At 40.8% G+C, this 23,939-nt stretch overlaps 1 protein-coding gene across 1 annotated transcript in view; it reads right to left on the bottom strand.

The window, feature by feature from the left end:
• The window catches only part of SND1 (staphylococcal nuclease and tudor domain containing 1), a 422,021-nt gene that overhangs the window by 146,582 nt on the left and 251,500 nt on the right, over positions 1–23,939 (bottom strand). The window contains exon 15 of the mRNA XM_004418726.2: positions 9,786–9,927. Within this exon, the coding sequence (XP_004418783.1) occupies positions 9,786–9,927 (142 nt within the window). The remainder of the gene's footprint in view (positions 1–9,785; positions 9,928–23,939) is intronic.

Genomic DNA, 23,939 nt, shown 5'->3' with positions numbered 1-23,939 from the left:
AGAAAGTTTTTCAATGATGAGGAACTATTTTTTTTTTTAAACCTGGTCATATCTCTGTTTGAAAGGGGGATGTGAGAGGTGGTTCCCATAGCAACCAGGATTAAGTCTTACAGGCAGTATGCACTGCTCACCCTGGGGCTGCCCATTACCAGACTGCAAAGCACTCCCCTCTAATTTCAAATAACCACGCCATTTATACTCCCTTTCCTGCATCCAGGTCCTGCCATTTTCTACTATTAGGCTGGCCAAACAGACACCCCTACAGGGCAGGGGTAGTGGTGAGCAGCCCAACCCTAGATGATGTTGCTTGCCAACACTACTACTAAACGGCTACTGGGAAATACCAATAGGCTGCCAAGATGGCATTGAAAAATCCACACCAAAACATATTTTTCTGGGAAAGCCATAAGAATGGAATTAGAACTGAGGTATTTGGGTACAACCAGAGACAGGTGCTAGAATTGGAAACACTACAGCAGAGAACAGCCATCAAATTTCTGTAAGCTTCTCATTCCTTCCCCACATGCCCACCAGGTGGAACGCAGCCTAGACAACCTTTAACAGACTCAAGAAGAACCTTAAAGTAGGAGGGGAGCAGAGGGGTGGAAAAGGAACCCTTGGTGAAAAGCTCACAGGTCTGACCATTTTGTATCACTCTTACTGGCTCCCTTACCTCATCTATATTAAAACTTAAAAGCAGCAGGAGTAAAAAGCAATAGTAGAAGGCAGAAGTCCGAAGATGTAGGAGGTAAGGATTCTTTTCACTTACCTCTGACCTATCCATCCGGAGGCAATCAATGGCTCTATCATGTAACAGCTGAGGATAAACCAACCTTTCTTTTCTTGACACAGAAAGCCCAACTGGGATGGTGAGGGCTGAACATCCCAATGAGGAGGCTGCACCATCCTCAGACTGACTCCATAAGAGGGAGTGTCACCATTAGGACTATCTTTCCCTCCATTACAGGAGTATCTAGACAGGCTGGCACACAACTGCCATATGTGCCTTGCTGTCTCCCTTACCTCTAGGTCCCAGCATCACACCAAGATAAGCAGGCCAGTCTGACAGAAACAATTAACTAGGAAGCAGGAGAGCAAGAATTCATCTTTAAGTGTTCTAGCTCCAAGGTCTATGACTGACATTAAACCACGCCGAACAAATCTTATTTTTATTGATGTCTATATTTATTACTCTGTCTCAAGCAAAAAAAATACTTGAAATGGCTTCTGAACAAATTGAATCTCTGCCTCTTCTACTCTGAAACACTCCATTATATCCTGGAAGTCTCCTTTGATTCCCACTACTAGTCCTCAGGACCGGCATTTTTAGGTCTCTTACCATTCTGGTCACCCTCCTGTGATCCTTCTGCAGTTTGCTGATGTTCTTCCTAAAAGGGTGGTCCTCAGATACTCCAGGCCTGCACTGACCTGGGCTGAACCAGCATGTGGCTGCAACTCTCCCCAGATCCTGTACTTCTGGGTTATGGGCCAGGATTGCCTTAGCCTTTCTGACAGTATCACAATATTTACTGTTATTGTTTTATAAAAATGTGAGTTGTTTTCATTTGTTTGGTATTTAAGGCATGTTTCTCCTACTTTTATTCTTCTTAAAAATGTATTTTCTTCTTCATGTCTATACATTCTTTACTTCAGTAGACCCAACTTACTTTGCTTGAAGGCTGGAGCTTACGCATTTCTTTTTTTTTTTTTTTTGAGGAAGATCGGCCCTGAGCTAACATCTCCCAATCTTCCTCTTTTTGCTGAGGAAGACTGGCCCTGGGCTAACATCCGTGCCTGTCTTCCTCCACTTTATATGGGACGCCGCTGCAGCATGGCCTGACAAGCAATGCGTCGGTGCGCGCCCGGGATCCAAACCAGCGAACCCCGGGCCGCCACAGCAGAACACGCACACTTAACCGCTTGCGCCACCGGGTCGGCCCCTTATGCATTTCTATATTCTATATATATCTATATTCTATGTATCTTATGCATTTCTATATTCCTAGCACAGTGCCCAGTGGAAATAAATTATTAAATAGCCATGTGATCGAATGACCCACAAGCATGATGAGGCTCATTCTGGAGATGATTCACAATCTAAAGATGGGAGATAATCAAGCTATAATCGTAGGCTTGCACTTTCATCCACATGACCATTGGGTGATGGTAAGGGATGCCTGCAGAGACTGGGAGCTGAGGGCAGAGCACTGAATGCTTAATGGAAAAAGAGCTGAGAAGGGGATTTTCACGCCCATACAAAAGCAGAGAAAAAAATGATTGATGAGTACATCTATTTCTTGTAGGCAACTCTTCCTGAGAACTAATGATATAGGCTAAGTTGTTTCGCCTAGACGAATCACATCCAGCCTGCCAAAAGAAAATGTTCCAAATCTTCTTTGATGCTCAAATGTCATCTCCCTTGGGAAGTCTTTTCCATTCCCCAATTAATTGTTCTTTCTTCTGCATTCTCATGCTATGTTGCCTATACTTTTCATAAGTGCTTTTTGTTTTTCCTTGTTCAAGGTTTTCATATGGCTGTCTATACTACCAGACTAAAAGCTGTTCAGGCAGGAAGAAATGATCTTATTAATATATGTATCACCCACAATCTATCTATCAACGACTGCCTTTCTTATACTGGGCTTGCGAAAATCTTGGCCTCATTAAAAAAGGCTCCCCAAACCTGTTTATTGTGCTAATGCTTTCCTACAAGGGACCCTCCAGGATCTCCTGACATCAGCACAATATGTATAATTCATATAATGATACCTTATAAAAGTGAAGAACTAGAGCAGCCCCAGCAACATCTCATGTCAAGCTGCCCATTTCCAGTAACGGGACCCACCTGAAAGCAAGTAGGGTGGAGACACAATCCAAGTGGGAAGTCCCAAGAGAAAGAACACCCCACTTTACAAATATCCATTAAGTTGCAATTCAATTAAAGCATCTGAAAGGAATTCATAAGTACCAGCAGACCCTGTAATTGCTTAATTAAGGATAGAAGCCCAGCAAACACAACCACAATAATAGCCTGATTCATTAGCACCTCTGTGATAGCAGAATGGGATTTCTCACTTAAACATACATTGGCTTTAATTGTGTAATTTGGTTAGGCACTGGTAACCAATGGGGATCCACCATTCCTGGGGCCAGGAGATGAGGAGGATATTCCTGTTCACATTCCCTCTCCTCTCTCATTAGAAGTTTTTGGTCTATTGAAACAGACAGTTGATATTCCTATTAGCATTGGCTGGAGAAGAGACGTTAAAGAGAAAGAAGGAAATGAGGTACTTTATTCAAAGGCATTCAAGGTGGAAGGACACACAGCCAAAGCTTTAGTTCACCATGCACAAACCCACCACCAATATTTATCAAATCCTGGACACCTAGACCCTTTTCTCATTGCCTCCCTTGTCATAATGCAGCTCCAGAGAGGAGCTGTAATCAAAAAGAGAGGAAAAAAAATTGAAAAATATCAAAGGGCAGGCAAAAGGGAAGCCTCATTTTCTAGTCTTGTTTCATATGACTAAGTAACTGGTTAATTATAAGTCACCTGCTGTGATCCACATGGGAACCTCCCGCCAGGTGGCTGCTGCCTTCTAGGTGGTGTGTACTGTGAGGTCCATCCAAGATAACTGACACCCACTCCCCACACCCCATATGCCTCAGTCCATAATTCCTCATACATACATGTCCCACTTTTAAGAACATGGAAATGGGGTGGGCTCACCCAATGAGTTAGAAGACTCCAAACACCTGATATAAGACTACCTAGATTACTTTGCACTGAAACCTCAAATTATTCTTCTCTTCCAATGCAGGCATGTGGTTTCCAGACACTAACTTGATACTTGCTATGCTTAGTCAACAGAACGACTTCCCGAACTGTGCCTTCAGCACGACCCAGAAACCCCAGAGCTAAGAAAGGAAAGCAAAATAAGGAAACGTAATATGAAGGTCATAGCAATAAGACACACACTCCATGCCCACTGGCGCTATTAAATAAAGATGTGAATCAAGGGCCAAGCGATTTGCAAATATGTGCCTCAGTACCTCTTTAGACAAGAAACTAAGTAAAATGTGACACATATGACAAGTGAAAATAAACTAAAAGATTGCGGTTAAACTGCTTTTGTTCTAATGGAAGGAAATCTATGGGGCTCACTAAATGCCAGATGAGGAAAAAGAATGCTTTTAAACAAATATGGGCTGCCCAGTGATCCTGGCTTCCCTGCTAACACAGGACAAGAACCGACTGTGATTGCCTCCAAGCCTGAAATAAGTAGGCATAAGAGGAGGCCACAGCAGCGGAGGGACCTTGAAAAGTCTTGGTTCTGATGGTGTAAGGTCACCTGCTCACTGATCAAACCTAAGCCAGGTGCTCAAAGGACTAAAGGGCAAGAGCTTTCAGGAGGCACTGACCTGTTAGCTACAGCTGACTTTGCCCAGCCCCACCTGCTATCCCATCTGACCAAGCAATCATTCCACATACAGGGGTGCAGGAACCGTGACAGAGAGGCCAGCTGGCTTGGGCCAAATGCCACTCCCTATCAAGCTGTGGGGCCGTCTGCCCAAAAAAGGCCACATAAAAATGGAAAATGTCCACCCCACCTTGAAGTCCAGAGGGCTCTCCAAAAGGCTGGGATTAATGAAAGTAGCATATATGGGACTGCTGAACAATTCTCTTGGCTTTTCCCTTGAGAATCACAACCCAAACTCCCACCTGGCTGCCTGGAGACACCACTTCTAGCAGAATGCCTTTGTTACATGGTGTAGAGCACATCCCACAGATAGCTGCAAAGCTGTGCCATGAGGATCACTGTCCAGGTGAACAACTCCACAACGTGAATATTGTGTCTGTGTCTATCCTCATGTTCAGCTTTGGAGTTGGGTCTCAGAGGACCAAGAGGTCCATCCCTCTCTAAGGATACTCCCTTCACCCATGTTCTCCACCCATCTCATTCATTCCATCTCCTCTAAGTCACTGCTCTATTAATCATTTACTTGCATCCTTTCTTAGTTCCTACTCTTCAGAATTCAGACCAGTGCTTCTCATGTTCCCTATGATATTTTCTCACTTCATCTTTTTTATATGCTCATCTGCCAAGATTTTGTTGAGTTCTACATTCCGTAATTGGTATTATGAAAACAACAGGTATACTGAAAAGCTTTTCCAATTATTCTTGAATAAGAATTACAGTTATGGGGCCGGCCCCATGGCATAGTGGTTAAGCGCATGCGCTCCGCTGCTGGCGGCCCAGGTTCGGATCCTGGGCGCACACCAATGCACCGCTTGTCAAGCCATACTGTGGCAGCGTCCCATATAAAGTGGAGGAAGATGGGCACAGATGTTAGCCCAGGGCCAGTCTTCCTCAGCAAAAAGAGGAGGATTGGCATGGATGTTAGCTCAGGGCTATCTTCCTCTCGGGAAAAAAAAACAAACAAAAAACCAAGAATTACAGTTATAAAGGTACTTAAGATGCCGATATCCTTAGAATGTTACCTTGACCCTTTAGCTTTCACTTTTCCGCACTTCTTTTGCATTCTTTGTTAGATTTTTGTGAAGAGCAGTCTACTTTTAATTCTGTTCCTTATTTCCCACATTTACTCCCCAATTGCCTATAATCTGCCTTTAGCTGAATCAACTCTGATGAAATTGCACCGACAAAGGTTATCCATGACTTACTAATTGACAAATGGTATAAAATCACTGTTTTTACCTACTTGATCTTCTAGGTAAAATCGGACACTGCTGACTCCCTGGAATTCTTTCCTCCCTTGGTTTCCAGAAGACTAGTCTCTCAGGATTCTCCACCTAATCCTGTGACCAACAAGTATCTGTTCCTAAAACCTAGTCTTACTTTTGTGTTGCCCTTGCTAGTGGACATCACAATCTGCCCAATCACTCAAGCTTTAGATGCATTACTTCTCTCCTACACTCAACAGCATCCCCCATCCCCAACCAAAAGAATCTAGTCATTCCTTGAATTATCAAGTCTTCCTCCTAAATACTTTTCCAATCTCTCGTCTTCTCCACTGCTGGATTTCAGGCCTCTATCCCTCTTGCTTTTTAACTGTTCTCACAGCCTCCAGCCTCATTTACTCCTATGTATCCACCAAAATAAACTTTCTTAACACAAGTGTGAACATGTTGCTCTCTTGCTTAATACCTTGTGACTGAGGGTTCACAGTATGTTCCACAGGAGAAAGCCTAGCTTCTGCGTTTCCAACCTCATCCCACTCTACCTCCCCTCACTCTTTATACTCCACCAGTACCAAAGGGTTCATGGTTCCCTGCACACATCAGGATACATCATACATACCTCTATATCTTTATACATGCTGTTACCTTTAAACATCCAGAATGTTTCTCTCCTTCTCCTCCTCCCCTTCCATCCCCCAACACTGAAACTCCTATTTGTCCTTCAAAACACAGCACAGATATCAGCTCCTCAGGAGACAATCTCTGATCGCCACCTAAATAACCAACCATTTCTTCCTCTGTGCTACTTCTGGGCCTTGTAGATAATTCTATTATCTCTCCTAGTGCCCAAGATTGCAGTTTGTTTACATGTCTGTCTTCCCTCCAGAGCTTCCTGAGACCTAGGACTGTGCTGTACTAGGATGCAGAGTTCCTTGCTTCAAAGTCAAAGGGAAAAGCCAGTAGCCTTCCCTTTGAAGGTTTGAACAGCTCCTTTTCTGGAGTTATTTCCATTAATAGATAGGTCAAAGTCTCCAAAGTAGAATCCTAGCTATGTGCACAAACACTGTGCATCTACGCCAGTCCATACAAGAGTTAAGGAAAGCTCTAGTCTTGAATTCACTATGTCTTTGTGAGGGAAAGGGGAAGGAAACATTTACTAATGATCCGCTTTATGGCAGGGTGGTTCTGAACCCTTTACACATCTCATTAAACCCTCACAAAAATCCTGAGAGGCAAGAAACTCTCTCCAGTTAACTGATGTGTAAACTAAGACTCGCAATAAAAAGCTTCCCTAAAGTTACCTGCTTGTACAGAGTAGGGCCATGATTCAAACCGAGGTCTGCTTTCTCTTAAGACTTTTCAATATCCTGTATCCTTGCCAGGTTTCTAAAGAAACCAGAAGATGTGTAATATAACTGTATATAGTATGGCAGGAGAAAAATGTAAAAGCTTTTATTTGTATCATGTATTGGCTTCTGTAATCTATCTTTCAGAATCTAAGTTAACTCAGGCAATGCCTTTTGAATTGCTAAGCTTAGAATAATGTCACGTACACAGAGGAACTGGCTAATGCGGAGTCCGGTGATCAGACTGCTTATGTTTAAGCAAGATACAACCAGAAGGGTTCTATAGGAAAACTCCAGCCAAGATGGGGCTAAAGCTCTAAGCCAGCTCTAAGCCAGGTAATTTTGACTTGAGAAGCCACAACTTCAATGTTTTCTTTCCCCTACAGATCTGTGGCCAAGTTTCCCAGAAAGAATAATACTGTTTCTCTTTCACACCTCTGGGATAAAGCTCTACACTGCCAAAAGGAAGCTTCTGTTTCGCAGGTATAGAGCAAAGGATGAGTTGAACATATACCTTAAACTCTGTAACCAGAATTCACTGCTAAGAAACTTCTCCGCTACGGAAATCTTCAGAGAAGGGCACAAATGGTTCCATGAAAGGACTCTGTCACCCACTGCTACGCTACCCCGCAGTTTACTATAAGTCACGTTCGCAGAAACAAAAGCACCGCCCTCTGGTAAGGTGTGGGTTTATTGCGGCCTTTCTTTTCTATAGCTGCCCCCGAGCTTCCTGTCATACTTCAATTAGTCCCTTCAGAGAGCTTGCAGAGATGTGTAATGATCATTAACTTCTTAAGAATGTGGGAGAGGGCTGGCCCCGTGGCTTAGCGGTTAAGTGCGCGCGTTCCACTGCTGGCGGCCCGGGTTCGGATCCCGGGTGCGCACCGACGCACCGCTTCTCCGGCCATGCTGAGGCTGCGTCCCACATACAGCAACTAGAAGGATGTGCAGCTATGACATACAACTATCTACTGGGGCTTTGGGGGGAAAAAATAAATAAATAAAATCTTTAAAAAAAAAAGAAGGTGGGAGAGAGCCTCACTGAGAAGACGGCCAAGCAGCAGTGGCAGTGAGCTTTATGGTCATGTATTCAGTGAGGGATTTATCGCACGTAACAACCCACTTAGTTGGGGCCTGAGGGAGACCCTTATCCAGAGAAGAAACTATCGGTGCCTTCTAGGTCAGGGAGGCTGAGGAAACCTGGCAGGGGACAGCACGGATGGCTCCCGTTTCTCTTCCCCCATGGCAAATTCTATTCAAGAATTCAACAGAAGAAGTGCCGAGGCAACAGGAGAAAAGGCAATGTGCATTGGGAGAACACAATGGAATACGTCTTTTGTGAGTGAGTGAATGTTTGTGTGAACAGGGATGGGGTGTGGGGTGTTGAAGTAAAATGACACTTGCTCTCAAAGACCATGGTCTCTGTGAAGTACTGACTGGAAATAAATAAACATTATTTGCCAGCAGGGAAGAAATGAAGCAGCTTGTTCCTTGACTGCATAAATGTAAACTGCTCAAAGAACACGGTTCATACGTAGTCTTGCTGGTTTGTGAAATGTTAAGTTACCAGAAAAGACAGGATACAGGGCCGGCCCCGTGGGGTAGTGGTTAAGTTCGGTGCATTCCCCTTCGGCGACCCGGGTTCACAGGTTTGGATCCCGGGTGCGGACCTATACCACTCATCAGCCACGCTGTGGCAGCAACCTACATATAAAGTAGAAGAAGACCAGCACAGATGTTAGCTCAGGGTGAATCTTCCTCAGGCAGAAAAAAACAAAAATGAGGAAGACAGGCAACAGATGTTGGTTCAGGGCTAATCTTTCTTAGGAACAAAAAAAAAAAAAAAAAAAGAAAAGATAAGGTAAGAAAGATGTATCTTCTGTCAGGGAAGAAAGGAGGAAGGCTTGCCCTAGCATGCAACCTTAGTGCAACAGAGAAATACTACAGATGCATGAGCTGGTGAAGGTAACATCATATCTGGGGGTTCATAAAAGATTTGGATCCTAATGACATTTGAAAAGAATAAATGGCATCACCTGGGGAGCTACAAGGGCAGAGTGTCTCAGCTCCTCTGCAGCCTGTCCATGACTAACGCGGCAGGGGGTCTACCCGAATGGGAAATACCAACTGTGAGAATTCCATCATTAATATTTTTCTATGTCTGGAACTCCCCTCACTCAGGTTGTGTAAGGATATGTGCTGTCTTTTAAGCTACTCTACTCCTACATATTGTGGTTGGTGGAAACAAGGAGCAGGAAAGGGCCAGTGCTGGGTCTGCAATGACAGAGGGATCAAATCTAGGAATTTTGTGTTCATATCTCAATTAGAGATTAAAGTACTGACATGGGCTCCAGGTCCTCTCTAAAACACAGGGGAGGGACCAGCCCGGTGGTGTAGCGGTTAAGTTTGCACGTTCTGCTTTGGCAGGCCCGGGTTTCGCTGGGTCGGATCCTGGGTGTGGACCTACTCACTGCTCATCAACCCATGCTGAGGCGGCGTCCCATATAGAAGAGCTACAACTCTACAACTATGATACGCAACTATGTACTGGGGCTTTGGGGAGAAAAAAGACAAAAGAGGAAGATTGGCAACAGATGTTAGCACAGGGCCAATCCTCCTCAAAAAAAAAAAAATGAAAATAAAAAAATAAAACACAGGGGAAAGGAGGGCATGTGACATCCAGCAATGACTTCTGAGCTCCAGGAAGAATTTTCAGGGTAACTCATAAGACTTACCTGCAAGCAAGAAGGTGATAAGGCAGGTTTCCTTTGGCAAATATAGCTTGAGACGAGAACCACTGAAGACATACTCTACCACAGCTTCAGAACGACCTGCCCGCTGAAGGAAGGGCAGAAACTGCTTTGCTTTTTGGGTATCCTGGTGGAGAAAAGAAGAAAAAAGATTACAAATTAACAGAATCCAGGTAAATGTCTCTTTCTCTCTGGTCTAAGGCAAAAAGCCTAGCAGACCACAGGAAGCCAGGCAAATCACCGCATAAAACCAGACATTTCTGAAACTATGACATAGACAAGATTCTCACATGCTTTTCATAGAAGAAATATAGTTAATCTAAGGTTTCCAACATGCTCATTGACTTTCTGCTCCCTTCTGTTCAGTTACTAAGCATTCAGTGGATATGCAAGTTAGGAAGGTGCTTTGAAATGAGAATTTCAGTCCTTCTCTAGGACGTGAAAAAGCTCCTCTTCCTTCTACATAAAATTAAGGGGAGAACACCAATACTAACCTTCTAGGGAGGTTACTTTAATCTTTAGTTTTCATTAAAAAAAAAAAAAGATTCTCAGGCTGTGTGATATAGCCCCTAAAGCCCTTTTCCAGGAAACCCAAAGTAGTTCATGTTTCCCTTCAGTAGGTTATGGAGATTCAGAGCTCACTGTTTCTTAACAAGGAGAAGAGTGCAGCCTTCCTTGGGAGCCAGCACAGCAAGCCCTGTCCTACCTGCTTTTCGGGGATGAGCTGGGACCTGGGCACACTGTTCCTGTTCCCAGGAAATCTGTAACAGCATGATATCCTCCATGGGGACCAATACCACATCATGTCAGCACAAATAATTATAGAAACAATAAAACACACAAAAACTGCATAGCACTTTTTAAACTTTTTTCATGTATCAACACAAATTCATGCATTCTACCCTCAAGAGTACCAAATCATGGGCATTTTGAACCTCAGAGCTCTCAGCTTCAGAGGAGCTAAGAGCCTTCAAATCCTTTCAGTCTCTCAAGCTAATTAAACAGATGATAGAGTAAGCAAGCATCAAAATATCACATCGCATGTGCAGGGGGAATAGTCTCTGGATGTCAGAATTTCTGAGATTTTCAGCCCAGCCAGCAGAACTGTAAACTCCCTCTGAGGACAGCAAGCTCTGCACACTGTCCCGACTCCTGCGACACAAGCAGCCTGCACTCTGCCTAGCTCTCCCTTTCTTACTCTGCTCCTAGCAACTAGAGCTATTGTGTCTAAATTAATGCACATTAGATAATGAAAATTTAACAAGCCATCAAGTATTTGAGAGTTTTCACAGCAGCCAAAGGGGCTCCTCTCATTCAGAAGCACTGAGGTAGGCCGGGATGAAAACAATATTTATAGTAATGAGATTCATCCTTCCCTTCAAACAGATTCGCAGAGAAAAGGAGAGACAGTCATCCATTCTCAGTGTCTCTAATGGCACGCTGGTAAAAGGTAAGGTAACAATGAGCTTTAGTGGGTTGGAAACTCCCCCAATGAACACTTAAGCCACACATATTCTTCTATACATATACAGTGGGAAAATGCCTTTCTGGAAGTTGGCTGAAATCCAAAACAGTCAAGCAAGACAAATGCTCCACAGGAAAGAAAGCACTACCTGATTAAAATCCTTTTGCCATACTAGTCTAAAGCTGGGACATTATTCATAAGCTGAGCCAGTAAATCAACAACAATTATCAAACTGATTACCACAAATCATGAGGTAACTTAATGTCTTTGAAGAGAAGGCCTTTTCCCTCAACACTATAGTGATCTATATTTTTCAGAAACAGACTTTTGCTCACCACTGTCTTTTGGATGTATTTATCTGAAACAAAGATGCTTACAGGAATAAAATAGCACACACACACAGGTATGCTTTTAATGTTAACGCTAAGAAAGAAGCTGCAGCAGATTCTCGTCCTATTTTGCTCAATGATTACCTACTTTGTCAAGAGAGATACTTACTCAGACTGAGAAGCAAGGAGAAGTGAAGGTACCTTACTGTTAGCCATGCAATAAAAATCAATAGATGTTCCTGACTCCTCCTAAAGTCTCAACCTACAACTTAACAGTAGTCCTATTCCAGAAACAACATATGGGAAGATAGCAAAGAGAATGTGACAAGCCATTGATTATGACAAAGACTAGAAGTGAAAGCTAACTATGACAACTGAAGGCATGAAAGCAAGTTTTAAAAGCCTACCAAAAATGGCCATGTTTATTTCCATAGACAAAATTGCTAGATAAGACATGGAGCTCCCCATCCTCTTGAGGCAAGTGTTCCAAAGGCTTGGAGAAGATGATACGCCTATGGACCATCAGTTAAGGGAAAAGATGGAAATTTCACCCAAGTTGATAGATTTTTAGGAATAGGAATTCTTATAAAGTCAATTAAATTGAATGTAATCACCAAAAGATGTCAGTTCTTTCAAATCTCAGTCACAGGCAGACAATGTTGTCTGTCTTTTCTTGTCATCTCAAGCGCTTCCTTTGCCTGGTATGTTCCTTTTCAATACAAAAATTGTTGAAACCTTTAATATTTGTTTCAGTGGCTCAAATGAAAAGACTGGTAAGGCAGATTGACAAGTCCCCTCAGGTGATGTAGCCATAAATCATTCCCTGCTAATTTAGCTTTGGAAATTATTTATTTTGGGAATTTTGATCATATTACTATAAAATTGACTAGATGTAGTTAAATGATTTCCCTTCCAAAGAACCTGGGCAAGTAAAGCAATGTGCTTCAGTCTCTTATACTCATTTCGAAGGTTATAACGATAAGTAAATAAAAGAAAACTTGATTATGAGAAACAGAGTGTAATAGAGACCAGTTTAGGCCCCAGTGAGGTGCTGAAGATGCCAGGTGGATCTTAAGGACAATAAAATGATAAAGTTCAAAGGATGTTATTAACAAGACATTTTAAATTCTCTTCCAATAATCTTGAAGCAGGGCCTACTGAGATGTAGCCAAATTAAAGAAGTCTTTACAACGTTACAACTCCAAAATGTATTTTTAAAAATAAAGATTAAAGGCCTCAGATTTAAAGAGATAACATTGAGACTTACGACACAGAACACTCATTTCAAGGTAAGACTAGGAAATACCAAATATTTCTGCTTAGATATATAGTTGCTGGACTCTCATCCTCAGCTTTTCTATGTTGTGGCTTATTTATATGAGGTCTGGGAATCTATTTGCCATAGTTATCTGGCACTACACTGGCTCAAGGATTTGAGAACCCAAGGAGATAAGTTAGCTAGAGTTTTCTGTACTAATATTCCTCCCCACTGGTATAAATAATCAAAAAGCAACTATTTTAAGCAGATAAGTCTTTTATGTTGCATTGGTAGTTTTCACATTACCTGTGCTCCAAAACAAACCATACACAAATATTTTCCTGTACTCCTAGAAAAGCTAATTTAAGGTTGCATTAGCTACATTTAACCTGCTATTGTGGACGGCCATCTCTTTCAAGAATGTTTCTGCCTCCTCAATGCACCTTGAAATTGAGAAACTAATGATGCAACAAATGTGCCTGGGGTGACTTCATTTCAAAGGATGTTAATATCTACACCTCAAATTTATAAGAGCTGTGTTTTGAATGACTGAAAAAAGGCAGGACGATCCTTAGAGGGAAAGGTTATAAAGACACTTTAATTATACATTTCTACTCTGCCTCACTTCCGGCTTATCAGGACAACCTCTTCCAAATGTGAGCACATGTGTCAATACCTATAAGAAATCCCCTTCAGCAGTTACATTGCTACTTATCTCTACAAAGTACCTTGCTGTGTAAGCAAATACATGTTTAAAATAATGAGTACAATGAATTACCAAGTTTGGGAGAGTGGGAAAGTTGGGGGCGGGGTGGGGAAGGTAAGAACAGGGGGAACAGAATCCTTCTGTGGCAGACGTGGGACAACGGTCTGTGAGAACACTACTGAGACAGCCAGGTCATCTGCATCCTAGAACAGCAGAACTTATATATCTCAAACTTCTCTGAATTCTGGAACAGAACTCACTAGATGTCAGTTTACACTAGATGTTATTAGCAAAGTGAATTCTATCATTTTTCCACTGAAAATACTCATAACAGTAGGCATTAACATAGTCAGGACTGGTGAGGGGCAAACACCACAGCACATAAAACAGCACAGGGACATGGGAATCAGAGTAGACCTATCAGTTAACAATTAACCACTTAGGATTATCATGTGCAAGTCTCAAATGGGAACTGTTAATAATGAAGCTCACTAATTATTTCTCATCATCACAATCACTCTTTGATTAACATCATAGGAAAAAGAACTAAAAACAAATATATGCAGAGCTTATTATGGTACCATGGGGGTACTCCACCAGCACTTGAGAAACTGAACTTGAAAGAGGCCCATCAAACCTGATGAAGCTTCCTGGAGGTACAACCATGTCCTTACTGCCCACTCCAGCAAACCAGGAAGGTGTCTCCCCAACGAGAGCTGATTATCCTGTCTCTACAGGGCTGACCCAAGGCTAAAGGACTCCAGAGCACAATGCTGTCTGAGTTGAACCAATCTTAATATTGAAGCAGCAAAATCTGTGTGTACAAGAGGACAGATACAGAGCAAAAAGAGTGTCGCCATCAGAACTAATAGCTAAGGATACTGAAGCAAACACACACTCTCATCTAAGGTGTATTGTGATAACTCATTGCCAAGGTTATCTATCTTTTCAGGGCTCTGCAGACCAGGAGAATTACTTCTGCAGTTATGTGGAAGACAAATCATAACTATATCCCCTACCAGAAAGGCAAAAAATTCATCCATCACTCCACACTCTTCCTCCTCTCCACAGCCCAGGCGATATGGCCCCAAGTGACGTTTTAATTCACAGAATGAGTTTATGATTCTCTGTGAGGAATCAGCTGTACAGCAAGATAATCTCTTGAAATAAATGGGGCCCCATGGGGAAATACTTGGGAATGCCCTCCAGTTCCAGCATTACCACAAAGCACTTAAAAATTTGGAACTAACCTTCCCTGGCTGGTTATCAATATTTCACGGCAAGGTGTGTGTGAGGGGGACAGGGACAGGGCGTAAATTTCAGTGAGGTGCAAGTTTAACAGGACGGAAGTGAACATAGGAGAAAACCCTAGAGAAAAACACTCTGGCTGAAAAACAAAAAAAAAACTACAAGCAAACAAACAAACAAAGGTGCTGAAGCTAGGCCACCAATAATCTTTAAGTGTTGTCTGTAGTTCACAGTTTCTCACGCAGTTTACTTAGTCGGCACAGCACCTTGCTCAGGCCTTTGTCAGTGCACAGCAGAAACCATGTTTCAGGCTCTGGGCTCTACTCCTGGGAGCATGAATCAAGAGGACATTTGCAGGAGCACTAAGATGGAAGAAAGCCCTGAGCTTGGGAGGCTGGCATTCTAATCTGTGGCAGCCTCAACAGAGACCACAACCTTCTGTTTTCTTCCCTGACTCTACTCTTTTACCAATTATTCAGGAAGGATGGCCTGGCTAAGCAAAATTTCCAAACTTGTAAGGTAAGGACAGACAGAAGGGCAGAAGGAGCAGGCATGGTATGCTTCCCAAACTGGAAGAAGGAAGCTGCAGAGCACGTCAGTGAAAGTGTAGCTTCATGTCCCAAATATGGAGGAAAAAAATTTCTCTGCAATCAGACTTGCAGAGTCTGCAAGTCTGAGTTTTAAAGAAACTCAATCTTCCACAACTTTAAGGATATGCCTGCCCTCAGGAGCCCTGCAAAGGAGAGGCATCTACAAATATTTTTAACTGGTGGGTCTTGCCCAACATCTATTTCCTTTTAACAGCTACAATACGAGACAAGAAACCAGGACTTGGCAAATGGTAAGAGAAGACACAACCTTGTGTTTAGAATGAAAAATATGCAAACCCATTCTGACTGACAATCATGGCAGTCCAATTAAAAGAAAGTGAAACCATGTAACAGGAATAGATTAGGGACTCCCAGAATATGGTCGCAATGGCCTTCATCTGTAATTACCCCAAGTGGAAATAACCTAAATCTCCCTCAAGAGGGGAATGGATAAACAAACTGTAGCACACTCACACAATGGAATACTACTCTGCAAGAAAGAGGATATAGGCACAACACGGATGAATCTCCACTGCATGATTCCACTTATATGACAATCTTGCAAAGGATAAACTATAAGGACAGAAAACAGATCAGTGGTTGCTAGGAACTAGGGAAGGGCTAAGAGTTGACTCCAAAGAGGACAGGAATTTTTGCAAATGTTGAAGCAGTTCTATTATCTTGACTGTAGTGATGGTTACATGTCCATGTGGTTCTCAAAATGTACAAGTTTATAAAAACTCAGAGAATTATATACTAAAAATGATATATCTTACTGTATATAAATTATACCTCAATTTTAAAAATAAACAAAAAAATTGGCCTGGATAGGTAGACTATGCATTATTTTCATTTTTAACTAAAGAAAACTTTTTTCCCCTAGGCAACTAATTTATAAGTAGTGCAGAGAGAACAAGTTCAAAATTAAGCACTCACTAATTATGTTTTAGACAAACTGCTTTAATCTAATTAGCTATTGAATGCATTCAAGTATTTTAAAAATTCAAGCAGAAAATACTTTAGATGAGAAATCATGGAGTTAGAAGAGCACAGGAAAAAAAATCTGATCAGTTTCCCAAAAGCAGCATAAGAAATATCAATTCTTAGGCAATGGCCATCCTCAATTGGCTATACAGAGGAAAGGTTTTGTTCAAATAAGGAAAAGTACTACTAAGTACATATGCCTATTGACATCTCTTTTCTACCTTGAAATAAAATCATGTGATATGGCTTAACATGAATAAAATAATATCCAAATCTCAATCAAATGAAAATTCTATAGATGCTCAGAGATTATTCTTTGATTGAATGACTTTCAGTTTCCCAAATTTAACCAGTTGAAATTACGCTGTGAGAACCATTCAATTTAACCTTTAGAAATGAAGTCATTGCCTTTTAGTGGAAAAATCTGCATTTTATTATCAACAGGAAACACAACGCTCTTGGCTTATTCTAACAGGACCTTTTGTGTACTGTAAGTTCAGCATAGAAAGCACAGATGATGGTGTATTTGTGTCTCGTATCAAGAGGCTAGAAGTAAGTATTATATACCAGGTTAGAATAAAGTACCAACTACCCAAGTCTGCGCTCTTCCTATCTTCAATCCTTGCTCTCTAATGTGGATGAAGTGCAAGCCCACCAAGGCGGCGCCAAGCGCCTCCCTCCTCAGGTCTGCAGCCTACACAATTATCTGAAAGTTATGGCTGGTAATTTGTGGGGTTCAGAAGAGTTTCTGCAAATAAACCCCATCTTCGTCCCACCCCCTACTTCATCCCAAACTGTCCCCTTTCCCCTTTCTCTATACTCTAACTTCCCAACAGATTATTACACTTTGTTAAATTGATATTCGGTGTTTATAAAATTATGACTTTATAAATTACAGCCCTCCCTGGAGCACTCCCATCCTCCTGCTGACTTCTGCAGGGTGCCCGTCAGGCCTGCTGCACAACAGATGTCCTGGACCCTCCCTTCATCAAGACTCTGAAAATTCCCTCATTTCCCTTTCCTTTTTAAAAAACATCCTATTCCTATTTCGTGGAGAAAATGTCTTACCTCTCTGAGGTCAGGCAGTAAATATAAGATCACTTTTGTAGTTTTATTCAGGAGAAAGACTATCCTATTCATGACAACTTTGAATCAATAGATAAATTCCTTTCATTATCTATCAGCATAGCAATACACTATGTTTTATGATACCCCTGGCTTGTTATGATGCCAAGAAAACTTATTTTATTATGAAAATTAATTGTAACTACTCAAAAATATAGACATAAGAGATAGTGGTTCAGAAATACCAATTTGTAAGAAAAAATGTTTACAGGGAAGCTTAATGCATTGGAAGGCATTACCATCCAATTATTTTCAGGTTAAGTATTTCTCTAAAAACATATAATTTATCCAAATTGTAGAAATCTAATTTATATAAAATAATTAAATTGATAAGAAAATAGTTAAAGATGGCATTTCTATTTTACACTGGTAAAGATAAACACAACCAACGGTATCACAAAAAGACCATTTAGACTTTTAACAACTGTGCTGTTAGTTTTCTAAGAATAAAATGATGAATCTTTATAGGAATACCACAATACACATCTTGGACATTCCCGAAAAAGGACACGAGACTGGTCTAAAAAAACAGCTTACGAGGCCAGCCTGGTGGCATAGAGGTTAAGTTCGGGCGCTCTGCTTTAGTGGCCCAGGGTTCACAGGTTTGGATCCCAGGCATGGACCTATGCACCGCTCATCAGGCCATGCTGTGGCGGCATCCCATATAAAGTAGAGGAAGATGGGCATGGATGTTAGCCCAGGGCCAATCTTCCTCAGCAAAAAGAGGAGGATTGGCAACAGATGTTAGCACAAGGCTAACCTTCCTCAAAAGAAAAAAAAAAAACACACTAAAACACAGCTTACATGTGGTATGTGACAGTGAGAATATGGAACAAAGTACATCAACCAGAGTCTACAACTCTGGATATCAATTACAAGGCTACGATTAAAAAATAACTCACAAGATTGAAGTACTATTTTTTCTTTAAAAGTTTTACATCAATTTTTATCACTTCCAAAGTCTCAATAGGCAAGAGGTAAAAATTTATTACACAACCAGAAAATGGCTTGAGGGATAATTTAAAAAAATATGTGCAGAGTAAAGGATTTAAAAGACGGTCTGATCAAGCACAAGTTTTCATTTCATGGGCAAATCAAGAACTCAGGGGCAAGGAAATTGATGTCATGCTAAACTCTGCCCCACCTTAGGTAAGAATGCAACTTCAGAAAACGATGAGGGGAAGAAAAAAATCAAGCAACCTATGACACAAATCTGAAAAGAAAAAAAAAAAAGTTTAAAAAGGTTAGACGACTAAAATAATTTCAACATCTCCTAAAAGTACTTTGAACATTCATTTTTGCCTGCAGACATACCAAGGTAGATCCAATAAATCTTAAATAAAAGCTTTTATTATGCCTGATTAGTCTTTTTAAAGCCCTACATTTTTAAAGCGTAAATACTTATAAAATTAGGAGGAGGAAGTTCCAGTTTTTGAAACATACAGAAAAATGACAACTAATATGGTGGAAATGTATTGTTATTTACAACAGAGGTGGTCAGTGTTGTGAATAACAAATAACAAACTAAAAATCTAATCATTTTACTCATTAAAGATTTATAGAATGATGATGTTAAAAGAACTATAGCTAGCCTATGGCCTAAGTTTCTACTTTATGGAATTGTTCTAAGAAAATAATTGCAGACCATGATTTAGCTATAGGAATTAATGTTGTTTCTGAAAGGAAAAGACAATCCAAATAACCTAAACATCCAACAATAGAAGGCTGATTAAATAAATTATAGTATACAAGATAGAATACTAGGCAGAAATTAAAAGTGAAGTTCAAGAATTTTCATATGGGGGGCTGGACCCGTGGTGTAGCAGTTAAGTGCACGCGCTCCACTGCTGGCAGCCCGGGTTTGGATCCCAAGGGGCACACCAACGCACCGCTTGTCAGGCCATGCTGTGCGGCGTCCCATATAAAGTGGAGGAAGGTGGGCACGGATGTGAGCCCAGGGCCAGTCTTCCTCGGCAAAAAGAGGAGGATTGGCATGGATGTTAGCTCAGGGCTGATCTTCCTCACACACACAAAAAAATTTCATATGGAAAAATATAATTAAGTGGAAAAAGCAATCAAGCACCTACAACATGTCAATGTGCCAGACACTGTTCTAAGCACTGACTGCATAATTAAGAATAAAATAGAGAAAGTCTCTGTCCTGAAAAAATCTTTCATTACTGCAAAAAAAATTTTTTTTGGTGAATAGATGTATTTTTACTGAAAGATTTCTAGTGTAGTAGAAGAGATGATTTTATTTTCTTCTTTTGGCTTATTTATATTTGATTCATTTAAAAACAAAAACTGACAGAAGATTTGTGGTAAACAAGTGTAATTTTTTGTTTTACAAGAAGAAAATATATTAACATTCAGTGCTGATTCAGCTTTGTCCAGATAAACTTACAAATTATTCAGGTCAGATAACCATCTCTCCAGTTTTTTAGAGCCAAATTCAACATTCTCTAGAGTGAATTAGCTCTTTATAATTGTTCTATATATTTTGAGATCAATATTATGGACATTTGATTTGGAAGACATCTCGATCTGAAACTGCATGTGAAATCTGCTCCATGATTTGTCCAAAAACAGCATATAAGCACAGCGCTTTAAGGCACCAATGACATCAAACTAAGTAGCCCTTTTCTTAAGGAATAAAAGTTTAACTTAGATAATAATGGTTCAGAGTGTCAACAATAGTATGATGTGAGAATAAGAAAAATGTGTTCCTAGTAAAGCAAGCAGCATAACATAAAGAGCCCCATGGTCAGGTTCAGAAACTGATTTAATAAAAGTACCCAGAATTCCATGTGTACATGAAATATATGTGACAATAGGCTTAAGCCATAATGAAACTACCCTTATAGAAAAAGACAGTTAGAAATGCAGTGTTTTTGGGTGTATTTGGGAATTCGAATTCTTCCTTAAGAAAAATATAGATTTAACCCTGCTCCCATCTAGTGATTACAACTCTGCTACAATGTGATTACATGTGGATATTGTATCGGGGTTCTAGAAGTGAGACTCTAAGGATCTAGACTATCCATGGAAAACCGTGTACCCCAGAATACGTGAGTGATGAGAGAGAATTCAGACAAAGAGTTTTGGTCAAGACAACAAAAGAAATTTGTGTTTTCAACCAAGGATCTCACATCATTATCATTTTCTCCATCAGTGCATATGTAATTATGGATGCTCTGAAGATTTCTCACTCATTGAAAACTACATGGACACCATCATTACAGACATTTATCCATTTACTATTGTTAGGAAACTCCTAAAACTGAAGGCACAGAGATGTAAGACAGTTCCTGGGGATAATCCAGTTGGGAAGACATCTAGCTTTCACCTTCCACCCCTTCATTCCACAAAAACTGCTCTAAGGTCACCAATAACACGTGTTGCTGAATCCATTGGACAGTTCTCAATTTTCATCTTTCTCAACCTAGACGCAGCAGAGTCAACTCGTGTTGTGAAGGTCTCTCTTCTCTTAGTTTCTATGATTTTTCTCTGACAGCTCAGGAAGCTCCTTTTTAAGTTTCTTTGGCTAGTGACTGACTACCCATCTATATATGATCTTTAAATTCTAGAGATAAAGGGCTTGGCCTAGGGACTCTTCTCTCTTAATATTCTCTGCACAATTTTGCAATTCACATCTATATGCCCAATAGTCTTAAATTCATGCATGAAGTCTAGGCTACTCTTCCAGGCTACAAAACACTTGAATGGCTCACGTGTACCTCAATTTTAACTTGTCCAGAAATTCTTTTCCTCCCAAATCTATACCACCAGTGTTTACCATATGGGAAAAGCAGCACCACTATCAACGAGTTATTTGTACTCAAACACTTAGGATGCTCATGCATGACACCTGGTTTCATTCCCCTTCCATGACCCTTGATGCAAGCAATGGCCAAATTCTACCAGTTCTACCACCAAACTAGATCTCAAATTTATCTTCCCACATCCACTGTCACAACCCTAGTTCCAGCCACCACTCAATCCTCCCCTAACCACTGTCCCAAACCCACACTTGCCTCAAGTCTGTCTCCACATAGCAGCCAGATTGAGGGGTGGGATATATATATATATAAAGCTGACCTAATTATTCCACTCCCATGTCAGTAATTTCTCACTCTTCTTCAGACAAATTTCAAAATCCTTATTAAGGACTACAATGTGTAAATGTTTCAATCATTCACTGTCTTATTTCTAGTCACTATCCTAACATAACAGCAATACTGGCCTTGCCTTTTGAATCCTAGCAACTTTCTCCCTCAGGACCTCCCTGCACATAGTTTTATCCTTGAGCCCTGAACAAGATCTTCGATTAACTCCTTCTTTAGGCCTCATTTTAAAATCACTGAAAAGACTTCCTCTGACACACTGAGTAAGCTAGGGCCCTGAGTACACACTCTCACAGAACTCTGTACTTCTGTCAAAACTGTAATGATACAGGGAATGGTGTATTCCCTATAAGGACTATATCTGTCTTGTTTAATGTTATATCCTCAACATCCAGCACTGTGCCTGGCATATAACAAGCTCTCGTTAAATACTTATTGTTTGATCATTCATTCACTGACTCAACACGACAAATGCATTTAAAAAACAAGCTAGATAGCATATGTTAAATGTCAAATGAGAGACGAAGAGGCGGTAAAGAACTCAGCAGAGGGAGGAGTGTGGTTTGGGACTCGAATTGGATAAAGAGTTTGGAATACAAATATTGATGATGATGATGGCAGTTATCATTGATAGAGGACTTTTTATGTGCCAGGCAGAAAGCTCAGCAATTTAATAATCATCACCACCACCACGTAAACCACTGCTCTCTGAGCTCCTATTATGTCAACTGTTGTAAATATTTTGCGTGTATTAATTCATTCAATCACACCACAACCTAACGAGGTAAGGGCCATTATTATTCATTTTACAGATAGGAAGACTGTGGCACAGAGAGGTTAAATAACTTCCTCAAGGTGACAAAGTAACAGGCATTAGAGCCAGGACTTGAACTTGGGTGATCTGATACTGGAGCTCATGCTACTAATCATGACTTTATACTGTCACTATATTCTAGAAAATATGTACCCTTTCTGCTGCATCCTTTATACTAGCCTGTCCGTTTCTAGTTACTAACCAGCATTTACCTCTGTACCTAGGAGCCAGGGTCACATTTTTTCCAAACACTGTATCATGCTGCTTTACTTTAGCTCATCACCTGGCAAATCAAATCTAAACTAGGCTCTGTGAAGAGATACAAACAAGATTCCTCGTTCTTAGGAGTTTAGAAACTAGTGAGGAAAACCATTGCACATATGACAACTTGCAAATGGGTTACCAATCAATACATAAAGAAGTGTAAATTCACAGTAATAAGTGATTAAATGCTGAAGAAAGGCATGATCAGAAGGCGGTGAGGATAAAAAGGGGAAATTGCCTGGAAGAAGAGAGATGTCCTGAAGAAGGAGGAAGACAAGGTCAGGAAAGGAGAAGAGACAGCATTCCAAGAAGAAGAAATGCCACTCAAAAAGAGCTAATTAATATCGTAGGCAGTCAGAACTGAGAACCTGTGGAATAGACTGAATATGATGTAAGAAAAAATAAGTAGTCTCTATAGTGGGGGAGTGTCCTGGAATGTTACAGTAATATTCTATAGGGGACAAAATCTGCCACCCCAAAATGTGTCTCTTTGGCATCAGGATTATTTTAGGCTGATTATTTTTAAGAAACAAAAGACTCAGGAAGAGGTTTTACCTCCCCCTTAACTTCCTAAAAGAATTTAGATAAAGGGCCTGTTCCAGGAAGAAGAGCTATCAGCAGAGATATCTGCAAAGAATATGAGCTAGGTGTGATCAACTGGGGGAAACTTAGCAAGGCCTGTTTGATCAAATTCCTTTCTGTGTCCCAGTGTCTCTGCATGGCAGGGCAAACATCTGTTTACCAAACATTTGCTTTCCCCATCTTCTTGTGAATTGTTTTCCTCCCCTGTGCAGTCCCATAACTCTACCCTCTTCTCTTTAGCTCAGATGGCATATAGACCTCAATTGCCTGACTGTCAGGCAACCTCTTTTCTTTGGGGTTCCTGTACATAGATAATTAAATTTGATTTTCTCCTGTTAATCTATCTCATGTCAATTTAATTCTTAAACCATCCAGAAGAACATAGAAAAAGGGAAGGAAAAATTTCTTCCACCCTGACAGTATTATGAATAGAACATAGGTCTGCCTCCAAATTCAAAACCTTGGTAATAGCTTATACTCTCACACACCTCCCAAATCTGATATTATATTAGGAATTTTATCATTTCTTCTTGAGAATACCATTTCCTGAGGAACTGAGGCAAAAAACTACCGGCTAATTCGAAGGCAACCCTGAGCCCTGACTCAAGGATATTTATCTAGACGTCAACATTCCAACGAGTGTCCAAAAT

The sequence above is a fragment of the Ceratotherium simum genome, chromosome 1 (genome assembly GCF_057802395.1).
Source record: "Ceratotherium simum simum isolate JZ-2026a chromosome 1, ASM5780239v1, whole genome shotgun sequence".
NCBI lineage: Eukaryota > Metazoa > Chordata > Mammalia > Perissodactyla > Rhinocerotidae > Ceratotherium > Ceratotherium simum.
Note: the sequence above shows the minus strand (reverse complement) of the source record. Positions and strands in the feature narration are given on the sequence as shown.